Source organism: Oryx dammah, unplaced genomic scaffold, assembly GCF_014754425.2.
Source record: "Oryx dammah isolate SB20612 unplaced genomic scaffold, SCBI_Odam_1.1 HiC_scaffold_29, whole genome shotgun sequence".
NCBI classification, from domain to species: Eukaryota; Metazoa; Chordata; class Mammalia; order Artiodactyla; family Bovidae; genus Oryx; species Oryx dammah.
In genome coordinates this window covers 32,424,274-32,450,839 of record NW_024070213.1, presented here as the reverse complement: position 1 = coordinate 32,450,839, position 26,566 = coordinate 32,424,274, and the positions used below count along the sequence as shown (strand labels likewise).

The 26,566-nt window shown below is 34.8% G+C and overlaps 1 protein-coding gene across 4 annotated transcripts in view; it reads left to right on the top strand.

Annotated features, from left to right (window-relative positions):
• SOX5 (SRY-box transcription factor 5) overlaps positions 1-26,566 on the top strand; it is a 1,158,063-nt gene that overhangs the window by 889,305 nt on the left and 242,192 nt on the right. For all 4 annotated transcript variants that reach the window (XM_040235353.1, XM_040235352.1, XM_040235351.1 and 1 more), the window contains 2 exons: positions 14,574-14,660; positions 26,069-26,241. In XM_040235353.1, coding sequence (XP_040091287.1) covers positions 14,574-14,660; positions 26,069-26,241 — 260 coding nt within the window. The remainder of the gene's footprint in view (positions 1-14,573; positions 14,661-26,068; positions 26,242-26,566) is intronic.

Genomic DNA, 26,566 nt, shown 5'->3' with positions numbered 1-26,566 from the left:
GGGAAAATAGAAACCCTGTATTGGTAAAGAGAAGATCACAGAATTGTAGACCGGCCCCTATTAACCTCAGAAAATACAATTCAACTTATATCTTATCATCTTAATCTCCCTAATATTTTTCTAGTTTATAATACAATGTTGTATATAACAAACAGATGTCTCCCCTAGGTCACTGTTTGTAATTTAGTAAATTGTAGGTGTCCAACTGGAGAGCCTAGAGCTGCTGGCGAAGTATGAATGCTTGAGATGCCTCATTAATTTAATGTAGGTAAGAGGCTGGTGGGCTTAAAGGATTTGGTAGCAGCCCCATAGAGAACTACCTAAATGAATTCAAATAGTGTGGAATAAACTTTTTTTTTCCTATGATTTTTTTTTTCCCCTTCATGCTGTGAAACCCTCACTGATCATTATTTTTTAGGCACTTTATGTGTCATAACAAAAACAGAAAGGCTGAAATATGTATGAAAACACGAGTTTCAATTAAACGTAAATCAAGTATTTTTTTAAGGTGTTGGTTTTTAGTCTTTATACAGCTTCATTTGGCGCATAACCACGTGTTTTGAGATTTGGCTTTTGGCTGCTTTATCATTTTGAGGGTGCTGCACTATAAGCTGAACAATCTGCTGAGAAGAAAAGGGAGGGAAGTAAATAAGCCAAGTTCTACATATACAACTATGGACTAAAATGATTTGGCACCTAGTGTATAATAGGAGAGCCTATTAGAGTATATATCCACTTTAATATACTTCATACATTTTGGAAATATTCTTATAAATAATGTAATCCCCTAATTAAACAAAGTAATTTCTCTCTTGTTCTTTGGTAGCTGCTGCGGGACAAAGATGTGTTTTCTTGCTTTAGAAAAAGAACACTTTTATTTTTTTAATTCCACAACCATATATTTCAAGGGGATAATGTGCCCCTGTCTAGTAATAACGATTTGTTTGGATGCTTACAAATTTATTGCAGTGACTTTTAAGTTTAGTTTATCACATTTATTGTAATAAATTATTTGCTTTTTGCAAATAAAATTATAAGCAGCTACCACACTTGGAAGGACTTTTTTGAAATGCTTGAAATTTAAGTGAAGATCTTGACTCCTTTCATTGGAACAGTTTAATTTTTGAGGATTAGATATGTGTTTCTAATTTAGCATAATTTGAACAATGTTTTATCTGATTCATGTTCCTAGAATAGTTACTAGATTTTTCCAAATAGTTGAGGGCAGTAAAGGCTTTTTGAAACCTTCTTCAGTATTCGTCCCAGTGTTCCCTTTGGATAGAAGATCTGATGGCCAACAACAGAGACCCTGTGGAGCTTAAACATACTCTGCACCTTTTTGTGAGAACTGAGATAGCAGGTTCCTGGGGGGTTTCAATTCCCTCAGGGAAAATTCTCAGAGGTATAAACACTTTCAAATTTCTGACATGTGGAACACAGACCTTTGTGGCTTTTGAGAGAACATTCCCAAGTTTATAAAAGCTTGCTCTCTGACCCTCAGGTCAGAAAATTGGATGGTCTGTCATTTTACTGGATTCATCCATCCTTTTGTGATAAAATTTTGACCTATATCTTAGTTTTTAAACTACTGATGTTTCATTGCAGTTCACCAAAATCTCTAGGCTGTTTTAAATCAGCTTTTCACTATCTTTTTTTTTTTTTCATTCTTTTGGATCAGTAACCCATTAGGAAAGTATGGGATACACGTCATAGTATGGTGGACAGTCTTTGTGCTCTTTTACCACCCCGCCCCATCACCCAATTTTTCTCCTCAAATGCATTTCTAATGAAATAAATGAGTTGAAATTATATATAAATATTCTATACTAATTTGACTAAATACATGTATATGAAAGATAAAGATTCAGGTGATATGCATTTCTGTCTACTGTTTATTACATATATGAGAGTTAAGTTCAGTGATGACTTCCGGATAGGTGAGCACAGGAGAAGGAGGGTTGTTTAATGGCATTCTCTCTCATTTCTCCTCTTCTCTCTCTCCCTGCATATGTCATTATTCTTTCAAAAGTTTATGTGAGAATGTTCTTCTCTCAGTTATTAGATGTAAGACATGATCTATAGATGTTACTGATTGGTGTTTTTAAGAATGTAGAGAGAATAAGCAGGCAAAATACTGTGGTGCTGTAGAAATCCGTGTTAATTACATTCAAAGTATAGATTATATTTTCTGCCATTGATACCGTTTCCAGGATTTGTGACTTGTTGTCCTGCCATTTTTTAAAATTAATAATGAATATTATCCCATTCATTTTTCTCTCATTTACCAAATTACTTGAACATCATCCCATCTTCTTTAAACCTATGCCCCTTAGTTCTCAACCATTCCAGAGGGCTGTGCTTGTCATTTGACTGACACCACAGGCATTCCTCTCTTTCTTTACCACTTATATTATGTGTGTAATACATTATATGAAAGAATAGATATGTATTTCTATACATGTAGTAATGTGGTTCATGGTCCCTTATTAAAGATTTTTAAACAAAAATTTTCTTCACAATGCTACACTAATCATTCTTCTTCATTGCCCCCCTTTTTAATAAATAAAATGTGTATCAGTTTCTGGTAGTTCATTATTGCATTTTACTGTAAGTTTGTTTTTCCTTTGAGATGCTATTATTTCTTTGAGTTGTAACATAGAAAAATGTTGGACTATATTTGAATAGTTTTAGTTAATAACGTTTAAATTATCACTCAAATTACATTTTGGTGTTAGTAAATGTTTTTTTTTTTTACCTTTCAAAAAAGAGTTCTACAGATTCTACTTTTTCTTCTTCACTTGAAAAAAGGTTTTCAAGTTTCTGAAGATTTAATGGAATATTTTTATACCCTGAAGAGTGTTTACTCATCATAAAATTAACTCAGGTCCGGGAAAAGTGCAGACTCCTGGGACTCAGCTAAGACATTAGAGCCAGACCTGTCAGTGGCCTGGAGTTTTACATTTTAAAGAAGCTTAGATGGTGATGGACAGGGAGGCCTGGCGTGCTGCGATTCATGGGGTCGCAAAGAGTCGGACACGACTAAGCGACTGAACTGAACTGAACTGAACTCCCCATGACTAAGGACTCTAGGTGGATAGGGTCTACATTTGTTTTCCTCTTGTTAGTATCCAGCATACCTGGAGAAATACATGATACCCACTATTTGTTGAAACAACCCACTCTACTATTCTTCTATTCTTACCTTTTAGTTTACTGTTGCATTCCTAGCATGCTTTAGTTCATATCATATTCCTAATTACAGACAAGATGACAAATTGATCCCACTTCTGGAAATTATTGCCTCATAGAATATTTTATAGCAGGTTCAATTAATTGATAAACATAAGACTAGAAATCTATAGCAATGCGGCAATAATAACATTTGGGGAAAAAATGTAGCAGCACATTTATTTACTGTTTATTAATATAATGATTCAAGTAAGGCATTTTTCTGTTTACATTGACTGCAGTAAATTCCCAGGGACGGGGGAGCCTGGTGGGCTGCCGTCTATGGGATCGCACAGAGTCGGACACAACTGAAGCGACTTAGCAGCAGCAGCAGCAGCAGTAAATTAAACAAAAGGAGAGCAGCTCAGTGACTCTGTAGCATTTTGAGTCCAAGGTTTAGCATCTGATCACTGTTAGTCTATACATCTAAACAGTGTGTGGTATATTATAAGAGATTATGAATTTCTTGAAGTTCAGAGGCCATGTCTTAGTATCACAGTGTAACAATTGTGGCTTAATGATAACTGTTAGATAAAAGAATGAATAAATAGAATAGGAGGCCTCCTGCTCTTGTGTGTGTGTGTGTGTGTGTGCGCACGCGCGCGCGCCTTCATGTATGTATAAATTGTGCAAATAAAATGTAAAAATATCTATATATTTTTAAAAACAGTCTAATAACTCAGTATATCATGCCACTAAAAGCAAAGACAATAGTTTTGTACATTCATTAATTCCAGAAATTAAAAGAATATACAAACAGACTGTACTTGACTAACTTTATACCCACTGCTTTTAACATTGAGAATGGTTACATTTCTGGTAATTTAAGAAAAATGAAAGCCAAACTATGCTTTTTGCTATTTTTCCAGACTTTTTAAAAAATTATTTTTGTCTTCTTTTACTTGTTCCTTCTTAAATGAAAATGCTTTTTACACATTGATTTTTTTTTTTTTTTTTTTTTTGCTATTCTGCATTTTGTTGGTTCACAGCAAGTCATACCTAACACACAACTTTAAGTTTCATGGCTGATTAGATTGTATCTAAGCTTGTGGACATTAAATGTCATTTTGCAAATAAAACTATTGTATTTTCTCATCTAAAATTGCTCTAAAAATGACACGATCCAAAATCCATGAAAGGTTATGAGAGACCAAATATAACAAGTTGTTGAGCCAGATGGACGACTTTGGTTGTGAAGGCTATGTGCAAATTTAGATATATAATTTTAAGCAAATCAGAGGATTTTTCTCCTTAATTTTAAAATCTGATGCTATGTATTAGAACATAAAAATATAATTTGAATTATAAGTAGCTTTTCAGCTCAACTGTTCAACTACCTGCATATCACAATCTCTGATTTATCATATGAATCATGTCAGTTTTTATTGTTCATATCTTTTCAGGCATCTGGCAAGCTGAGACTGCGATTTGTTTTCACATATGTTGTGATAGAGAAGATTCAGGATGTGTAGTGGTTTAGCATCAGGCTCTATGTGCTTTAATTCTCACTTCCAGTGGTAAAACATTCTGTCATATTTTTAAAGTATTGGAATTCTTACTCTAATGTATGTTAAGTGAATTTCTATTTATATGCTTTTTGGATCTCCTTTATCATCTCTACCACTCACCTTCCCATTTATAAACAACAATGATAAAATTCTTCAAATATGATCATTAATTTTTGTCTTCAACATGGTCTAGATACCTAATTGAATGGATGGCTATCTTAACACACTCTAAGAGTTGGGTAATTGCTTCATTTATGATTCAAACACATATTTAGGTGATTCTTAAAATATATCAGTAGGCATTTAGAATTTGCTTAGAACTATGCTTCTTTACTAAACTGTGATATAGTTAAGCAATCAAACTTTTCCTGGTTGTTTATAAATTTGTCTCCTGAAGTTAAGACTTTTAAGTATGCCACATTCTTATATACCTTTTTCTATAATTGAGTTCTTATGGCTTGTCTTTCTTCTATTTTTCTTCTTCTATCATATATATATTTATACAATTGAAATGATACTATTTCAAATAGATGGAAAAAACAGGTACATAATAGGCATAACTGAACAAGTGTTTTAATAGTTTTAGCTTGTATACTGAGAAAAGTTAAGCGGGTAGGTAATGTTTTAGATATTTCAATATTCAGAAAAACTGTACATTAAAATATCAAAACTTGAGTCAGCAGGCCAAAGATTTTTTTTTTCCTCCTAACCAAGCTCTTATTAAATTTCAAGTGGAAACAAAGAAATTACAGTTGGTCTCTGAGAAAGTTGGTTATTGCTGGATGAAATAGTCTTGAAAATCTTTTATGAGGAATATTTTAACTGTTATGAATTGACTATTAATTGATGCCATCATGACCACCTTCCTCCCAATTTTCTCTCAAGTTACCTTTGCTCTCCTGTTCTATCCCTCCTGCCTTAGTAACCCTGCTACTTCCTCCTACCTTCTACTCTCATCCCCTCTAATTGTACCTAATGGTTAGAACTTAATTCACATTTCACCACCCACACTATGCTGATATCATAAATTATTTGGATACAGATGGACAATATTCATTAGATGTGCACTCTACCCAAAGAGCCTGACACAGGAGTGCTGCACACTCCCATTTTTATTAAAAGTAGAAATGCTTTTCCTGTCTTGGGGGTTGGGGTGAGTTGACCATGATGGAGAACAGGGCTACAGTGCTAATAAATAAAAATAATAACTATTACTGCTGGCTGAGTGACCCTGGGAGAAGAGAACTACAAAGCTATTTGTTGTTCCCTTTCACTTGTCAACAGCACTGGCTTAAAAGCTTGAGCCATTGTTGAGGACCTAATGGAACCTTTGGAAAGTTAGAAAGACAATGGTCAAAAATATTTTTGTACGTCTGTGCTTTTTGGGGACAATTCATACATTAATCTAATGGAAGTGACAACTATTTTTGTCCTTCTTACTACTTTGTCCCTCTTACCAGTATATCTCTTTCTTTGTCATCTTTTTTTGACATGAACCAACTGAGAAATTTTTTTTGACATGAACCAACTGAGAAACTCATTGGAATGACAGATAAATCCATGAAACTAATAGTAATGATCAAATTCATAAAATACATAGAGCTATTGAAAAAATAAATAAAACTATAATTGATGTAGCATTTGATCTCTGGGTAGTTTTAATGATGGGTAAATTGATGCATGTGTATATATATTTCATTTGGTTATTGATGTATTTCTCTTGAGCTGTTGTATGCTAAGTTGTAGTTGTAATGTTAGTCAACCTTTTTAAATGTTACTGTGAACCCAGCACTGTCTTCCATGCTTTACATAAATTATTTAATTCTTTTGACAATAGTATAAGTATAGTTATTATCCCCTTTTATAGGTGAGTAAATTGAAGCACAAAACGGTTAAATTACTTGCCAAAGATCACAAAATTAGTCATAGTAAGTGATGGAGTCATGTCGTATGACTTTTTTTTCTTTTTTTTACATTTTGTAGCAAAACATAAGAGAGATATTGTACATGAGGAAAAACTCTTTGCGGTTCCTTTTTGAAATGCTGCCCACAAAGTACTTATGTTATTTTTTGCTGGGGTCTAATATTTAAAACAAGAAAAAAGCAGAATGTTTTAGTCTATGCAAGAAATGCACTTACTTGCCAAGTGACGGAGTAGATAAAACTAGGAGAGTTTCGTAAGACTGTCTCTTAAAGGATATTTTGTGTAGGAAATATAGAGTCATCTTTTGAAGAGGAAAACCAAGTTTATTGATATATAGCAATTATATCTTACTGATTATGGTGTATTTAATCATGTGATGAAAAGTATTTTTCTAAAATGTGGTATAAAGTTAGGCATAATTGAACAAGCGTTTTAATAGTTTTAGCCTGTACATTGAGGAAAGTTAAGCGGGTGGGTAATGTTTTAGATATTTCAATATTCAGAAAAACTGATGGTACATTAAAATATCAAAACTTGAGTCAGCAGGCCAAAGATTTTTTTTTTTCTCCTAACCAAGCTCTTATTAAATTTCAAGTAGAAACAAAGAAATATTTTGGCACTACTACAAGTTAAATATTTCTAGAGCTTAATTCACTTCAGGATGATTATATATAAAAGGAGGCTTATTGAAATCCTAGTGCTTTGGAATTTCAGATGTGTTTCTATTGTGTGTTGTGGTGTGTCATTTTTTTTTTTAAATTTCCTAGAAGAACTTGACATTTCCAGTAGCAGATAGCTGTAGCACTTGGCTAATGGGACTGTTACAAGGCCTTCTGGTCTTCAGTGCACAGGTACTTTCCAGATAATGTAGAAGTTTTTATATTAGTCCATTACATTGTTTAATATTTGGCCCCAGATGTTATCTAGAGATGCAGCTATTATCAGCATGAATTGAAATCCTCCTTATAAGTGATATCCAGATTCAGCACAATCTTCCCCCCCAAAATAATCTTATCAGTAATTGTATAGCTAAATAGCAAGATAGTAAATTATAAATAACTTTTTAAAGAAAAATATAGTTAACCAAATGTACTAATTGATATTTTCTTTAGTTTAATGGAGGACATCAAGTGAAAACTTCTGAGGCGAGAGTACTGAATTAACAGTATCTGAGAAATCTGTATGCAGGTCAGGAAGCAACAGTTAGAACTGGACATGGAACAACAGACTGGTTCCAAACAGGAAAAGGAGTACATCAAGGCTGTATATTGTCACCCTGCTTACTTAACTTGTATTCAGAGTACATCATGAGAAATGCTAGACTGGAAGAAGCACAAGCTGGAATCAAGATTGCTGGGAGAAATATCAATCACCTCAAAAATGCAGATGACACCACCCTTATGGCAGAAAGTGAAGAGGAACTAAAAAGCCTCTTGATGAAAGTGAAAGAGGAGAGTGAAGAAGTTGGCTTAAAGCTCAACATTCAGAAAATGAAGATCATGGCATCCGGTCCCATCACTTCATGGGAAATAGATGAGGAAATAGTGGAAACAGTGTCAGACTTTATTTTTAGGGCTCCAAAATCACTGCAGATGGTGATTGCAGCCATGAAATTAAAAGATGCTTACTCCTTGGAAGAAAAGTAATGACCAACCTAGATAGCGTATTCAAAAGCAGAGACATTACTTTGCCAACAAAGGTCCATCTAGTCAAGGCTATGGTTTTTCCAGTGATCATATATGCTTGTGAGAGTTGGACTGTGAAGAAGGCTGAGCACCGAAGAATTGATGCTTTTGAACTGTGGTGTTGGAGAAGACTCTTGAGAGTTCCTTGGACTGAGAGGAGGTCCAACCAGTCCATCCTAAAGGAGACCAGTCCTAGGTGTTCATTGGAAGGACTGATGCTAAAGCTGAAACTCCAATACTTTGGACACCTCATGCGAAGAGTTGACTCATTGGAAAACACCTTCATGCTGGGAGGGATTGGGGGCAGGAGGAGAAGGGGATGACCGAGGATGAGATGGCTGGATGGCATCACTGACTTGATGGACATGAGTTGAGTTGACTCTGGGAGTTGGTGATGGACAGGGAGGCCTGGCGTGCTGTGATTCATGGGATCTAAAAGAGTCAGACACGACTGAGCGACTGAACTGACTGACTGAATACTAACAGAGGTTCACCACCCAGACCACCTGTCATCTAATTATTGTCTAAAACTAGATGAGGTGAATAAAACTGGACTAATATTTTGTTGTGAAAATTTTCATTCTCATTAAAAACATGTTTTGATGTTTGGTATATGGAAAAGAACACCAAACTATGAGTTGGACTTCAAGTTCTGCCTTAATTATTAATTAGATTTATGATCTTAGGCAACATTTAACCTTTATTTATATTTTCAGTCTGTAAAATGAAGTGTTTGGCCTAGACTAGTTATTACCCAACTTGAGCAAAACAGTCATCTCACAATACTAGTTTCCTTGGTCAAATATGTAAATAATATTACATAATCCATGGGCTTCCCTGGTGGCTCCTGCCAATGCAGGAGACATGGGTTCGATCCCTGGTCAGGATGATCCCCTGGAAAAGGAAATGGCAGCCCACTCCAGTGTTCTTACCTGGGACATCCCATGGACAGAGGAGCCTGGCAGGCTATAGTCCATGGGGTCACAAAAAGTTGGACATGACGTAGAGACTAAACACAACAGCAAATGTAACCCATAACTCACTTAAAGATCCACAGTCTGTTAGCACATAAAATGATCTACATCTTATAGAGAGAAATGTAAATTTGCTTTATGTTAATTAGGTTTACATGACAATGGAATGCTTATTTGTTTTAGTTTCACTTGTAGCCAAGCAATTTATGTTCCATTTATGTCTAATATATATTTTAGTAAATTACGTTTGTGGAATGTTTATCTAAATGTTATCTAAAGATCCTTCCAGGTTTAAAATGCTGAATCCATGACATGGAAATCTACATATGCTTTTAATTCTTGACTTTGAAGGAGATATTAGTATATTTTTGACTTTCAGCCCTATTGTTGTTCCTTCCAAAAGATAGCTTTCATCCCTAAATGTTCACCTATCACACGTCAGAAATAACACAGCTTAGTTTAAGCCACAAAATGAAAGTATAAACAGTGGTAGATTTGGTATGACCTAACTCCTGGGACTTTTTGAAAAATCACATATTATCCATACATATTTTTTGCTTGTTTGATTTTTCAATGAGTTCTGCCACTGCAGCTCAAGGGAGATTAAGGGAAAAAAACCTACATAAACACAAAGCAAAAACCTGAGCTTGTGTGTAAAGCTACTGCACTGGAGCAAATGTGGTTTAATTCTTGGCACTGGGAGCTTGTTGGAGAATTACAATATGTTGGCATGAGTCTCTGGGTCTCATTGTTCCAGATGAGGGAGTCAGTCTTAAGAGTGTTTGGCACTGAAGGGAAAAAGGAGTGAGAGTTATAGGGAATGAACAGGCCTAAAGAGGCAGGATGCTGTTGTAACAATGGCTGGCACGGTTAGGGGGGCCATTCACTGCTGGGGATTGCCATAGGCATTGATGTGAAGAAGCATATGTGAGCAAAAGAGGCAAGGGTGAGAAGGGAAAGGCAAGCAAACTTACCAAATCATAACATTCTGTCCTGATGGTAGAAAAAGACAAAAGTAACCCAGTTATAGTCATCTTACTAATAATAGGTTGACTGATAAGGAGAGCTTTCAGTTCTCTCTAATTTATCTTTTAGCTTCTTTCTTAATATTTATTTTATTTTTTCTTTAAAATATATATACATTTTTATGCTTCACCTAAGAAAGGGATTTTCTTGAATTAAGAGGCCATGGTTTTATATTCCATCTATTCTACTTTCTGGCTAGGTGATGCCAGGTCTTGGTTTTCTTTCTGAGCCTTGGTTTTCTCATCTGCAAAATGGATATAATAATAATATACACCATTGACAAATTATTGAATCTGACAGCATTCTGTAAGCTGAAATGTCATGCAAATAATAATAACTAATATTTTCCATCATGCATATTGTAACAAAGAGAACCCTGGCTTTAATTTTGATGGTAATCATGATACTCTGATACCTGGGAGAAGTACAACTCAGGAGACTCTTTAAAGCATTTAAAATAAAATTATGATACATCTTAATGTGAAAGTAATGGCTAGTACAGAATTTAAACATTTGGAAATAACTATATGTCCAGAAACATGTCATATTCAGTTGTATAAAATACAATCCTAAGTATGTATATTTTTTTTAAATTGCATTTTAGAAAATGTTTAGAAAATTGAATATTTAATAGATAACTACTCTCTCTTTGACTCCATAAAACTGAAGCAGCCGTTACATAGTTGTGTCAGATTTCACTTTAATCATATTCACATATTAATGAATAGGTGTATTATAAATATTGATATTTTGCCATTTGGTCTTTTGCAGTTCTAATCATTTATATTCTATGGGATCTTTACTGTTTTCAGAGAAATTCAGTCACTGGTACATGTCCATATATTGTGATCATTATTGTGAGATCATTTCTTAACATTTCTTCATGAACTACTAGTGGAAATAAATTGGAACAGTAGCAGTTGTAGAATACCAAACATGGATTTGCTTAAAGCTGTTTGTCTTAGATTAATTCAAATAGAGGGGTGAAATGGGTGAAGAGATATGCTTTAGTTCCTCCCGGAGCTAGACAGTGTCAAAGTCCTGGTGAGAACCCAGATTGCTCCACATATAGCCCAACAGTCCTTCCACTATGTGAATACATTTTCATTTCAATGCATATATCTGCTCTATGGTCATAAGTGAAAGTTAAATCATTATAGGTTCTCTTTAAGTCATCCAGAATTCCAAAGTTCAAAGTCATACAGTGGTATTACATCCTGAACATAATGAAAGCTCTAAGGAATCTTGGCATTTTATCTCTTCATGCTGCCCATAGGAACATATTACCCTGGGATATTCAATTTATCCTTTCAAATGTTTACTTCATCCATCCGCTGAAGTTAATAACAAGAGTTTGTCTATCCGTGACTGTTTTGCAGGTAAAATGCAGTGATATGTATGTATTAGAAAGAGCAAAGGCTTTGGGGTCCAATAAGTTAAAATTAGCTCTATATTGATCAAGTCACGATCTTTCTCAAAGCATTTGTTTCTTAATGGTGAAACAGATGTACCAATATATAATTCAGGAGATTATTATGAGAAGCTTGAGATACCTATTGTAAAGGACATGATGCACTATTTAGCACTTAACCTCAAAATAGTAGCTATCATTATCATTTCGTTGACAGCAAGAGACTTAGGAATCTGTAGAGAAAACAAAACAAAACCTTAGGCCAAGACTCAGCCCTGCCCACTACACATTGTGAAACCTCAGACAAGTCCTTTGGTTTTTTTTGTTTTTGTTTTTGTTTTTTAAAACAAAAACAAAAACCTGGAAGATAGATATAATAACATAATCTGAATCTTCAGGTGTTTGCTTTGATTAAATGAAGACAATGCTGGTAAAACCATCTAGCATAGTTCCTGCACACAGGATGTTCAATACATGTTTATTGAATCTGCGTTTTAAAAGATATACCTCATCCAAATTCCAAGTATTATTGTCTTTATTCATCCAAAGGCACAACAACCCTGAGTTAGATATATTTCTGATTTTACATCTTTCGAATTACTTGGTCTTAAAGAAGTTATTCATTTTTTCTCTAGTGTACGTTAAAAATCAGGTACTTGGAAAAAGAAGTGGCTTTGTGTGCTAGCCTTCTATCTTCATGCAAGTTAATAAAGAGGCCAGGAATGTTCTGCAGGTTTCAGAAATCTGGCGGCTGTTTCTTTAACTCTGCAACTTAGACAGAAGACTTCTGTTTCTTTATGAGCACACTACAGTGAATATTTTGTCTAGCTGCAGGGGAAAAGCTTTGTCATGGACTTTGCAGACAATAGCCTTAAAAGTAAAATGGTCTGCTTTTGGTGCTGGAGGTTCAGGGGCCTATTGTTAGTACACAATGAATTTCTATTGCTGCATTCCTGCTTTGCAAAGGTTTGTTAGCTTTTAGTGACTGACAGTACTCTATTGCAAATACCATATTGGCTGTGCCCTGTTTACATGCTACTCAAGAATTTTTGTAGGGTGCTGGTAAAAAGAAAACAGTGGTGTTTGTTTGACCTACTCTGATAAGGTTTAAAAAATGATTTCACTCACAAAGTGTTTACTAGGAATGTAGAAACATTGAAAATCCCTATAGAAGTGTTTTAAAGTTACTTTTAAAGCCTTAGTGAACAGAAATATTGATTATAGTAAGAAGAGATATAATGTATTTTATTACTCAGAATTGCCATTATCATCTTCAAAACAACATGGTAAACAAATAGGGATATTTTAAGAAAAAGTAAAATCTTTAGCATCCTTTTCCATTAAATGTGACATATGAAGAGGTATATTTTGTTACAAAGGAAAAAATATATTTCACACATTCCCTGTAAATGTGCATGCAGTAGTTGTGTGTGCACACACTATATATACAAGCTATTTGAAGGAGTAATTATTCAGATATTTCAGCATTTTATTTTCCCCAAGTTTTGGGCATGTGAAAAAGAAGGATTCGTGTTGTCACAGTTTTTCCAAGGAAAATTACACCTCACCTCATTCAAAACTCTACACAGGCTTCTTGACTCTGATAGCTGTTGTCTTTAAGATGAGGGCCTGAGAATAGTAGAAAGCATTAACCAAGGAGACGCTTTACAAATGCATTTTATTGTGGGGAAAATTAACCCGTTTCTAATAATCTTATGGTCTCTAGGCCAGACGGTTCCTTTGATAAGTTAACATGTACTCCCTTTATGCTCTTAGTAGGGGGTAAACAAATGTCTGAACAAACACAAATACACATAAACACCAATGTGGAGAATGGCAGTGTGTGTCTTCGATCTAGATAATAAGTGTGGGTATTGTTATTTAGATGGAGCATACTGGGACACTTATCTTTTAGTACACACCATTTTCTAACTGAATGCAGTGCTAATCGCAGGATTGAAAGCCATTGTAATTGTGTACCCATCTAAATGCTGACAAGAATATACAATTACATTATTTGGAACTGAGTGTAATGTTTGGGTGTTTTATTAGCATTTATGTTTACTTATACATTAAAATTCAACACAAAAGGAGATCAAAACCATGTGACATAAAGAAACAAGGATCAAACTACCGCATAACTCTGCTCTCTAAAACCTCTGTGTCCTGTTTTAACACAGGGCATTTTAAAAGAGTATGATACAGATCTGAAATAAGCAAGTAAGTTTCCATTACGGGCATTACTCCCATCTCTAGATTTTGCAGTGTTTGTAAAGCTTCTTTTATACCAACTTATTTTTATATGTTCGTGATACTGGCAAATCTTTCCACAGTGTGCTTACCACCACGATGTTAAACACATATTATAAAGTGGTTGTAATTGTAAACACACAGAGGGATATAATTACATGTAGCAGATTTAAGAGCTAATTCTTTGCCTTTTTTTTTTACTCTGCATTTTATCAACATAATTATTTTTTGACTGCAGACTAACACCCTGAAATTGACAAGCATCCATTATAGCAGGAATTTGTTCACCAAATTGAAAAACAATGAATTGCAGGTTTATATGTACCCATTGTCATAAAGAATTAGTTAGGCTTTGTTCCGCAAGAGGAAGAAGCTAATGATTTTGAAACAGCAGGTGACAAAACACATTCTTTTTTTTCCTCCCCTGTTATCAGTGTGTTGATGAAGTCATTATGAACTGGGGGCGGGGTAGGGGTGGCCTTATATTTAGCAGATAGACTTTTAATGAACTACATTAGAAAGATAGTCATGTTGATTTGCCTACCTTTCTTTTTTTCCTTTACCCAGAAACCCCCAGTATTGAAAAGCTACTCTCAAAAGACTGGAAAGACAAGCTTCTTGCAATGGGATCAGGGAACTTTGGTGAAATAAAAGGTAATATATTTGCAATTATTTTGATCCAGAGTATACCAAAATGAGTCTGATATTTAGAGATATGAATGGTGGTAAACTACTTTTGCTCCCATGCATTCTATTTTTGCTGTTTCTTCTCTCTCATTTGAAAGAGGATATACAAGAGTTCTTATTTTCTCTCTGTGCCTTATAATAGTATGTTGTCTTAACAGAATGACCTATATTTTTAACAGTCTTTGGTTTTCATCATTTTTAAAAATTTTACATGATTTACCTTATAAGTACGAAAGTATCTACAGCAGAGTTGAAACTGTATATTACAAGATAATACTTCTACACAGTCTACATATTAAAATTATGACTGTACATAATCTACATTTAAAACCAGGAATGATGCAGGATGAAGATTTAATTCTTCATATGAAAATAAAGTCAAATGGTCATTTCAATTAATTTAAAAGTGTGTCTTCTACTAGCACAGTAGGCCACCCATGGTTTTCTAGTGTTGCCAATAGGACACTTTTGATTCTAAGTTCTAAAGGATTAATTTTAAAGAAGAATATACTTACCAATATCAATAGATTTTGTTATGTATTACTTTGTACATTTTTGATAGAAACTGAATATATATTTAAAATATCACCAGATTTGTATTAATATACATGTAGAAATATGTGTATAAATAACTTTTTTGCATATGTCTGTTCATGCACGTGTTCTCTCAGTGAGAGGCAATCGTCTCTCAACATTCTGCTACATCAGAGCATCCTAGAGAGAGACAAACCATAAATCAGTCTGCTCAAAAGTTTGACTTAGGTGATATCAGCCATCTCGGATTGGAAAACTTCCAGAAAGTGTTTGAGTATTTCACTTTTTATCCAACTATTTGGAGTTTGGCTATGGTTAGTTGTGAATGGGTGGTAAGAGAATAAATTCCTGCTAATCCACAAATTAAGTAACTATAATCTATAATGAAATGAGATTCAAGCAAATGGTAATTAATATCCTTTACAGAGCTTGAAGACAGAGGTTAAAGAGAACAGTGAAGTTTCTTCTTTTTCTGAAGCAGCAGGTCCTTTATTTGTGGGATTTTAACCCATTTGCACCTGTGATATAGGACATATTCTCCAAGGTTCTTTATTCTGCTATGACCTGGGTAAAAACTAAGCTGAGCCAAGAAGACTGCCTGTTCCCAGGCTTGGGATCTCATTCCATCGGAGGACAAGCATGTTTCCCTACCTCGTTTTCCTCACAAGTCTAACTTGAAAGCAGCCAGCAGCAGTGATGATAAGCTTAGAGGAAAGCAGCTCAGCTGTCCTTTCAGCTTGCCTATGGGGTTAGTTCAGGAAGCTGCAGTACAGTCACAATAGAAGTTTCTGTCTTTAATTTTGAGTTTTTTAAGCTGAACATTCAGAGCACAAGTTTGGTTATTGTCCTCTGTTTCTGTTCAAAAGGCAGTTTTCTGATGCATTTTAAAAGCACCTGTAGATCTTTCTTCTGCTGGGGGGCATGGTTGTTAGCTGCTTGGATCAGGTTTGGCAGAAAACTCAGGGGGAAAGCACTATGTTACTTTTCCTCCTGACTGCCCATGACAGTTGCAATTACTGTCCATTGTTCATAGTTGGCGCAGAAGTGGAGAGGGTACAATAGTATGTTGCCTTCTGGGGGTAAGGGAATTTGACTTAATGGTTCTTAGGGGGTCAGACACTATGATTACGTGCTGCCCAGGAATGTGGTTTTCATGCCACCTGAGAAGAAGTTAGTCGAGAACAATGGCCTAGCTGTTTGGCAGCTATTTTTTATGAGGCAAATAAAGGTGTAAGTCTCATGTATGTGTAGACTGTTTTCTGTCAGGGTAGGGAAGGATAGGCGTGACCTTTTTATAATCTGAAAATATGAACTTACTCAATTATTAGATAATTTATTAGGGATAATTTAGAGTAACGTAGTTGAGTAGAACCTTTGCTTATATTACGAAATTTACAGCCTTTACAGTATTTACTGAGTCTTCTTGTGAATTGAAACTACTCTCGTCTACTTACACTGGTCAGTTTTCACTTAACTGTTTAAAATCAATTCCAGGAAACATGTGAGTAAGTGAATGAATGTGCCTGTACATATGTGTGTGTGTCCATGCTTGAGCATGTAAGGCCGTAGCCAAGTGAGGGCAGAGCACGCTTCCTAAGTGCTGCCTTTAAGTTGCTGTGAGTGAATTGCTTTCAGGACATTTGGACAAAGACTAAACTTACAGCTTGTGTGTGTGTGTTTTAATCGCTAAGTCATATCCGACTCCTGCAATCCCGTGGACTGTGCCTGCCAGGCTCCTCTGTCCATGGGATTCTCCAGGCAAGAATACTGGAGTGGGTTGCCGTTTCCTTCTCAAAACTTACAGCTTGGTGAAGTTCAAAGAAGCATTTCCTACTATTACTTATTTAAAAAAGAAAAAATCATAAACTTTTAAAATAGAAGAAATAAATAGTATCTGGTTTGGATAGCTTAGCTATCAATAATGAGTTACCATACCCACTTAAATCCAATCTCATTTCTCAAGAAACAATGTGAGTTAGGAAAGGTCACCGACTTCTGAAAGCATAAAATTATTTTTCATGGATTATCTTGCCTGTTAGAATTTAGACCATCTTATGGTCTGGTACTTTGGAAATGTAAAGTAATTTGGCTTTAAAGTTACATTAGAAAACAATCCTCTGAAAAACATTCAAAAAGGACAATGGATTCCATTTTCCAGGACAAAAGAGTTTAACTAAAAAGCTCTACTCGTAGCAGACAGTCAATATATGTTATAAACATATTACCTGCCTAAAGAAATTATTTTTTCTTCTCTAATCAGTCTTATAGTGTAACGAGCCAGTTTGCGGAGGTTTTGGCCTTATCTATAGTAGAAGCACTGAAGTAATGGTTGTGTGAAGAAATATATTTTATAGCCTCATAGTTACTGAGAAGGGGAAAAAAACAGTGCCTGCACTCCAGTTGGCAGCCAGTAGCGTCACACATTGTTTCAGCTAGCATGAAATTCCATTACACTGAAGGTCATTGCTTTGGCACTTCACCTGAGGACAGTATCTGGGGATCCATGGCAGTTTTGGCTAATCTAAACAGATCATTTGTTTTGCAACAAAGTCATTGCAAAATGTGTGTTTTACTGAGTTCAATTTATTTGTAGAATTATAACAGAAATATCTGCATGCAAACATTCTCTTAAATGTTTCTGTTTTGGTCAGGTTCTGAAAGCAGGGCATTGTTTGAGAGGTGTTCTGGCTAGACCACTCAGAAAAGCCTAAATCAGTCTCTTTACCTGCCTTGTTTGAATTCTTTACTCTTGCGTTCTTTCCCATTGATATCCCTGTAGACGCTTCTCACCCTGCTCAGGATACATTAATTTAGGTCAACCAAGTGTTGTGTATGATACTCAGGAAAATGCCAGCTGCAGTTGGTATAATGAAAAAATGGCTCTTTTGGAAAGCTATACTTTTTTTTTCTTTCTTTCTAAAAGATGGAACATAAAAGCAAACACACCAAACAGCTCTAGAATGGGTTCAAGGAAATAATCTATTTAGCAATACTATGGTCTATCAGAACTCATGAATTACAGACTTGCTATGTAGTTTCAACATGTCGATTAAAGTAGACCCTCTCTTAGGTGACATAAAATTTTGAGAATTAAGAGATATGTAGATTTAGTATATGACTTGTAAGAGATAATTCTCTTTAAATAGCATTAGCGAATTTGAAAATAAGCAGGCTTGAACCAAATCAGGTCTTAGGTAATCTAGTAAAAGGTATCCTTGGGTTTTTGTAAATTTAAAACAAGGAAACTAAAAATCTGAGCATTTAGATACGTTAGGATTTGTACAACTTTGAAGTTGTTTTAAACTCACTCTTAAAAATCCAGTAACTATTTAAGAAACACACGTTTTGCTAATTACCTTGTGACTATTTCATTTGTGCATAAAATATATACATATATATATTTATATATGTCTTCACATTTTTTCAGAGGGGTTGGAAATGCTGATTATTTTCTGAGGGAACTTTTGGATCTAGAATTTGTTTAACATAAGAGACAGCCATAAGGAAGGTACATAACATATAGTCATTTACTTCTAAATAAAGTAAATGTTTAATGTTTTTAATCTACTAAGCTTGTTTTATAGTTCCTTGTAGTTGGTTATGAGTAATGTTTTCAGTTTTTGTAAAAACTATTTCATAAGAACCGAAGAAAGACTACTGGTGTACAGAATATAAATTTTTAAAATAAGTCTGGCAGTGTATATAAAAGCAGAAAGTGACTTTATGTTTTCTGCAAATCAATTACTTACTCTGTCTTAGAAAGCCAGAGTCCTTATGCCAGTGTATAAGCACAGCAAATGATAGAAAGGGAACAGTCAGCCACTGGCTCTCCTGGATCTGTAAATTGATAATCCAGTTCACCAGCTAAGTTTTATACACCTTTAAATGAAGGGACTTAATAAAGCATGTTTTAAGCAGATACTGTTACATAGTTAATCTGGGTTTTATTATTGAAAATAAAAAGATGCTCTCCTCCACATTTTCTCATTTAAAAATACATTCATTCATTTAACAAGTATTCATTTGTGTGAAGGGTATGAAGATTCTAAAATTTAAATAATTATAAAAACATTATTTATTTATTTTTCTTGTAGATGGGGACTCCAAAGCTTATGCCATCCAGATCACTGGATAACAGAATTAACCTAAAGCCTTTTTTTTTTTTGAAGTGAACAATTCTCTAACGACTTCACTTTGACTTTTCACTTTCATGCATTGGAGAAGGAAATGGCAACCCACTCCAGTATTCTTGCCTAGAGAATCCCAGGGATGGGGAAGCCTGGTGGGCTGCTGTCTGTGGGGTTGCACAGAGTCGGACATGACTGAAGCGACTTAGCAGCAGCAGCATTCTCTACCTAGAGAAGCATGGTGCAGTCAAAAAGATGCGGTGTCTTGTTGCCCAGATTCTTTCAAGGACTTATGGGAATCAGGCTACTCTTTTAGTTTGTTTCCTCATCCACTCATTTAAAAACAGTTTTATTGATTACCTGCCTATATATGTACAGGCACTTTATTAACATCTTCCTTACAGAATTATTGTAACAAAGTCATTTTATTCCCATTTTAGGTAGGAAGAAATTGAATCTCAAAGAAAAAGATTAATTATCCAAAACCATATGTTTAGTTATGAGAGAGTCAAGAGCTAACTTTAATTCTATCTTCAAAGTCTGTGCTGTTTATACGATGCTTGGTAGTCAGTCTCCAGTAAAGTTGGAATGGGTGATCTCTAAAATCCTCTAAAACTTGAAAACATATTCAGACGATGACAGCTAGACGAAGAGTCCCTCTAAGATACACCCATCTTTACTACTCACATGGTGAACTGTCCTTGTACATTACCTACCTTACTAGTAGCCCACAGTTTGGAACCCAGTACGTATTTCATGAATGAATGACCAAACAATGCCATGTTTTGAGATAGTTATTACTGACTGTATTCCAGTCTCTACATGCAGCAAATGTAATGCCATATTTTTTAAAACTGTTGTTTTACATTTTAAGTGCAATATCCAAGTAAGTGGATAGAATAATTTTGGAAGAAGTTTACAAAATTACAATCTCCATTAAAAAGTAGACTTGTGTAATAAGAGATTATATAGAACTGTATTTTTTTAAATAAAAAGTAACAGTGGTACTTGTTTTCACTGCACAATGATAGTACATACATCTTCAAAAAATCCCAGGAACAAAATATCCAGTCATGGGGTAACAATGGTAAAGACCATAGCTACTTTTCAAGTGTTCCATTTCACTCTAATTGTAGTCGCTCCTAAAATTGATAGCTTTCTATATTATATATATATTTTAAAATCCAAGCCAAAGTCCACCATTTAAAATATTGAAACAAAGGGAATTCCCTGGTAGTTAGGACTTTGTACTTTCACTGCTGAGGATTGGGGTTCAATCCCTGATGTTAGTTAAAACTGCAAGCCGCCCAGTGCAGCCAAAAACTAAAGGTATTGAAGCAAAAAGGAACTATTTTTTCAAAGTAAGTTGCAGAAACCCAAAAGTAACTATATTTATCATATTAGCAATGTACACTAGAATATCAATGTAAACTGTCATGTGGAAAATGATAAATACCCCTTATATAATTTTAGTTGATTCCAATTTCTAAAAATATCTATATTGCAGTAAAGGGTATGCAATTAAATTTTATCAAAGTTTGATTGCATTCATTGTCAGTGAAAAAGACCAATTCACAGATGTTTGTAGGTTGGATAACTTAAATATTCCTTTGATGAATCAGAACAATGCCATTCATACCTTGTGATGTTGGGGTCTGACTTTTTACTCTTGTTGGATAAGACTGCCACTGAGAAAAGCTTTAGTAATAAATTTAGAATAACTTAAGTTAGTTTCTATTCGTTATATTTTTAGTTCATTCAACAAACACTGCTGTCTGTCTTGCCATGTGCTATCTGGAGATGTAGTGATAGCAAATGGAGTAGACAGATTTCTGCCCTTCTGGAGCTTACAGTCTAGTAGAGACTCTTTCACTAGGCAGAATTTTTAACGGCAACACAATGAATGACTTTTAGATCCTTCAAGTGGAATACCAATTGAAAGCAGCAACACTTCCATAAAAAAAATTGAGTAGAGTCCTATCCAAATTATAACAGTGATAATGTAAAGGAACACCAGCAATAAAAGAACAAAACATCCTGGCAAAGATTGACTATTGCTTTGAAACAAAGAACTAAATGTGTGGTAATGTTTTCAAGGGAAGAAACATGATCTCTAATTTACTTTTAGTGTTGAAATTCTAGGACTTTCGCTTTCCTGAGTGACTCTTTCTTCCTTTTATTTTTCCTTTATTTGGATCAAAACTTCCAAAAGTTCACTGTGATTTTGATTGTTCAACTTCGAGCCAAATATCTATTCTATTTTGGTAGAACAATATTTAGGAAATACCAGCTTCCAAATATTTTTTTCTCATTATATCAAATGTATTTGAAACCATCCTTAATTTAAATCGTTCCAGTAAAGGTTTTTATCTATTTGCATGGAATTGTACATTATCAGTCAATTAAGGACTTTGTTCTTAAGTTTATTTATTTAATTCATATAATAAAAAGTTATAGGGTGTCTTGGCTTCCCTGATGGTTCAGATAATAAAGAATCTGCCTGCAATGCAGGAGACTTGGGTTCTATCCCTAGGTTAGGAAGATTCCCCTGGAGAAAAGAATGGCAACCCACTCTAGTATTCTTGCCTGGAGAATTCCATGAACAGAGGATTCTGGCCGACTACAGTCCTTGGGGTCACAGAGAGTCGAACATGACCAAGTGACTAACACACACACACACACACACACACACACTCATATACACACACATACACAGGGTGTCTACCATGTGTGAGGCACTACTCAGGGGATATAGTATTGAACAAAACAAGCTAGTAATCTGCTATCATGGAGCTTATTCTCTACTGGGAGATTCAATAAATAAATGTCAGTAACATCACAGCATATGGTGTTGACTACTAAGTACAGAATAAAAGTGGAGTCACGTGATAGAAGAGGAGGGGGTGGCTTTTTTAATTTTGGTGTTCAGGAAAAGCACTCTGGGAGAGGAGTTGGCATTTAAACTACTGTTTGGATGGATTGGAGTCGATTGGTTGATTGGTTGGTTAATTATCTCCTCTCTTTAAATGTAGTCTCTCTGAAGCAGACATTCTGTCTGGCTTGTACAATGTAGTGCCCCCAACTCCTACAATAGTGTGAAGCATGCAGGAGGAATTCTGTGCATATATGTTGAATGAATGAAAGAAAAAAACCAAAAAGCTAGTAGTTCTTTGCCAGGGGAATTTGGTAATGTCTGGAGACATTTTGGGGTGTTACAACTAGGCAGGGTGTGCTACCAGCATCTATACCGCATGACTCCCCAGAAAGTGAAGCATCCAAACGAAAATGTCTATGGCACTGAGATTGAGGAACCCTAGGGGAAAAGTTTACCAGAGGGAAATATTTGAAATACAGAGGCCTTAAAATGGAAACAAGTTGCATGTTGGTATTAGGGAAACTGAAAGAAGGCAATGGGACTACAATATTTTGGCAGAGAAAATGGGAGAGGAGATAATGCCAAAGAAAGGCAAGGGCCTGATCATTCAGGGCTCTGTAAGTGCAGGGAGTTTGGAATTTATTCTATGTCCAGTATAAAGCTTTGAAATGGTTTTATTCTGTTGCGTGATATGAGCTGATGCGTGTGCATGCTAAGTCGCTTTAGTCGTGTCTGACTCTTTGCAGCCCCATGGACTGTAGCCTTGCCAGGGTCCTCTGTCCATGGAATTATCCAGGAAAGAATACTGGACTGGTTGCCATTCCCTTCTCTAAGGGATCTTCCTGACCCAGGGATCAAACCTGGGTCTCCTGCCTTGCAGGCAGATTCTTTACTCTTAAGCCACCCGGGAAGCCTGACATGATCTGGCATATCTTTCTAAATAACTGCTCTGAACTTGTGTTTGGAGAATGGGTTTTAGTAGGAGAAGCAGAAGATAGAATGTTTAGAAACTGTTGGGGGAGTCATGGCAAGAGAGGTGAGATGGTAATAGCCTGAAATGAGGGGCATTAGTGGAAATGAAAATACATGGACTGATTTACAATATGGTCTAATGATGAGAAGATTCCCAGTGAATCCAATATGGAAGATGAAAGAATATAAGCAATGTTTACATGGTGATATCTCTTCCTGAGGTTGGAATGACTGAAGCTAGTTCCCTTCCTTTTATGACTTCCCTCACATTGGGTTATGGAATGTTCTGGTGTGCACTTCTGCTCTGGAACTTACAGAATTAAAAGAATTGCTTTCTTGATAACCATTCTATAGTCACTAGGCAGTAGAAAGAACTGAAATGTAAGATATTTTTGTCTCTTAAGCCTTCATTCTTAGGGAATCAAAGCAAGATTAGCATAAATTAAAACACACAAGAGTGCAAGTAACTGAAACATGAAAGATGAAGGGAAGTTGGATAAAGATTCACAGAGTTAGAATTGAACAGAGACCATAAAATTAGATTTCAAGTAAACATATTGATGTCTATGTGACTAAGTGAAGACAGGACTTTGTTAATATTTCATATACTGAATGCCAAAATGATATTTGTTTGTACCCATTATCAAATATATATATTTCTTTATATATTGGTATTATATTAGCTATAAAATAGCCTCTGAGTGGCATTTGAGAAAACAGTCTGAAGCTTTTAAATTATATGTATTTACAGGAAATACTTGTATTTGCCAAGTAATAATAATAATAATAGTAATAATATTCATTGTAGAAGATTTTATAAATGTAACAGATATGAAAAGATTACAATGACCCATTTAATGACCCATCACCTAGAAATAAGCACTATTAATATATAGATAAACTTTCTTCCAGTCTATTTTTCTATAAATGTAGATATGTGCATGCCTTGAAGTGTTTATACAAATGTTTCATTTCTGTCCAACTTTTTCAGCTAGCTTTATGTCATGAACAAGTTCCTATATTATAAAATATTCTTAAAATACTTTTTCTTCATGGGTACAAAATACTACCATCTGGATGTCCTGTAATTATTTGATGATTTGGTATTTAGATTGTTTCTAATATTTCATATAAGAACTTTATTAATACTTCATATCCTGTAGTTCTCTTGGGTTAGATTTTTAGAAATGAAACTGCCTCCTTGATTCTCACCCATAAACCAAACTCTTTCTCAGACCTTTGCTCTCAGTAAATGGTTCTTGCATCTTGCCAAAAATCTAGAATTTGTCCTGAATCTCCTTATGAGTATTATAAAACATGATATGCATCACATTTCCTAGTGTATAGTCTGAGAAATGTGATGGCAATTTATTCCTCTACTGATGGTGTATGAGGATATACATTTTACCATCATTTGAATATTTTCATTGAAATATCTTTCTAATATATATTTAGATTGTTTAATGTTAGGATTCAAAATAGAATAGTCATATTGTTATTATTCTTATAAAAATTTTTTTCTGTTTAATGGAATACAAATATCTGGAGTATAATAAATCCTTAACAATTTATTGAGCACCTGTCCTGATTAAGACTAAGAATTTATAATAGGAGTATATGATATGTTTCTTGCCTTCTATTCCACTCAGAACTTCCTTTCTGGATATTTGTTCTATAGCCTATGTAAATTATATTTGAACTTTTATTTCCATTTCAAATGGGCACATGAAAATTATAATCTACTAACTATAGCTACTACTTCCTAAAAGCACATGATTTTTCAGCATAAATTGCTGAAGAGAAATGTAGTGAGATGGGGAATGGTGACTGAGTTATAACGGGTCTTTCTATCTAATTCACATATACAGGTGGCAAATACATTATTGAAGTAGTGCTTAGTGTCTTATGTTTGAAGTGAAAATCGTAATTAAAAAGTGTGTTCTCTCCTACTGCTAGTTCTTTACCATAGGGTCTTGTCTATCTGATGAATCTTAAAAGAACAATTAAAAGTGATATTGTTTCTATTTCAGTGAACTGCTCACATTTCTGGCGTAACAAATCAGTATTTTAACCTGACTTAGAAGATTCACTGGCATGGTTTAAGTATCTCAAACATAGTGCTTATTTTAAATTATTGTGTGATTTGTCCTCCAAATCTTGGATTTAACTGTAACCTTGAGTGGCCATAATGTTAGTTTTATAGCTATGTTTCATTATTTCATGATAGCATAAATTTATATTCTCAAACTTGAATATTTTTTCTGCTAGCTCTATTCTATCTTTGAAGAAAGCTTCTGAGTGGCATTTGAGAAAACAGTCTAAAACTTGGGTTAATAGGTTTTTTTTTTTTCTTTTTAAATGTAGGATTCCTTAATTCTGATTTTTAAAAATTCTCATTTTAAGAAAAGGAGATATCTCTGAAAATGATAACTTGATCTCTTAATAAGTTATTGTTTTCATGTTTTTGTCTTGACTCTTTAATTTGATTTTAAAAACTACTTAAAGCCAAGAACTGTGCTTTAAACCTCTTTTTATTTCCATCAGGCCCCAGATTAGAACATTAAGAATAATAAATGCTTAGCCAAAAGTATTTCATTTACTTGTAAAATTAAAGGGAAAAAAGCTATATAGATTGTTACTTGTCATAAATACAAAATAATCAAAATATCTGTTCATCCTGATATTCTGTAATGGATAAATAGCCATCACTTTTTACTATTGAGTTACAGTTTGAAGGAAGGTAAGTATATGTTTGTTTGGGTGCCAAACCTTTCATTTGTAATATTTCTCCACATACCCTAGTCATTGTCATTGAGGAACCACTCTCTTCTCATTTTTCACACGTCTTATTGCCATCTTATTCTCAGGGACTCCCGAAAGCCTAGCTGAGAAGGAGAGGCAGCTCATGGGTATGATCAATCAGCTAACCAGTCTGCGAGAGCAGCTGCTGGCTGCCCATGATGAGCAGAAGAAACTGGCTGCGTCTCAGATTGAGAAACAGCGCCAGCAAATGGAGCTGGCCAAGCAGCAGCAAGAACAGGTGAGTCAGAAGTAGAGACACAGTCTAGAAAGAGCTAGAGGCACAGGCATTGTTTTGCCTGCAGCTTATAGGTCACTCTGTGAGGCAAACAAATCAATAAAAGCTTCTCTCCTCTCTACCTTGCATAATAAAAAGGCAGAATACCAAAGTAAACAAAAGACTGATCTGAAAAAGCTTATCAACTGTTTCAGTGGTATGCAACATGGAAGTGATAGTAATCAAGGTGATGGATAAGAGAGAAATACAAAAAGAACCATGGAGAGAGTCAAGAGAACATTTCTAGTCAGGGATGTTATGAAAGCTTTCATTTGACCTGTTTGGTCTG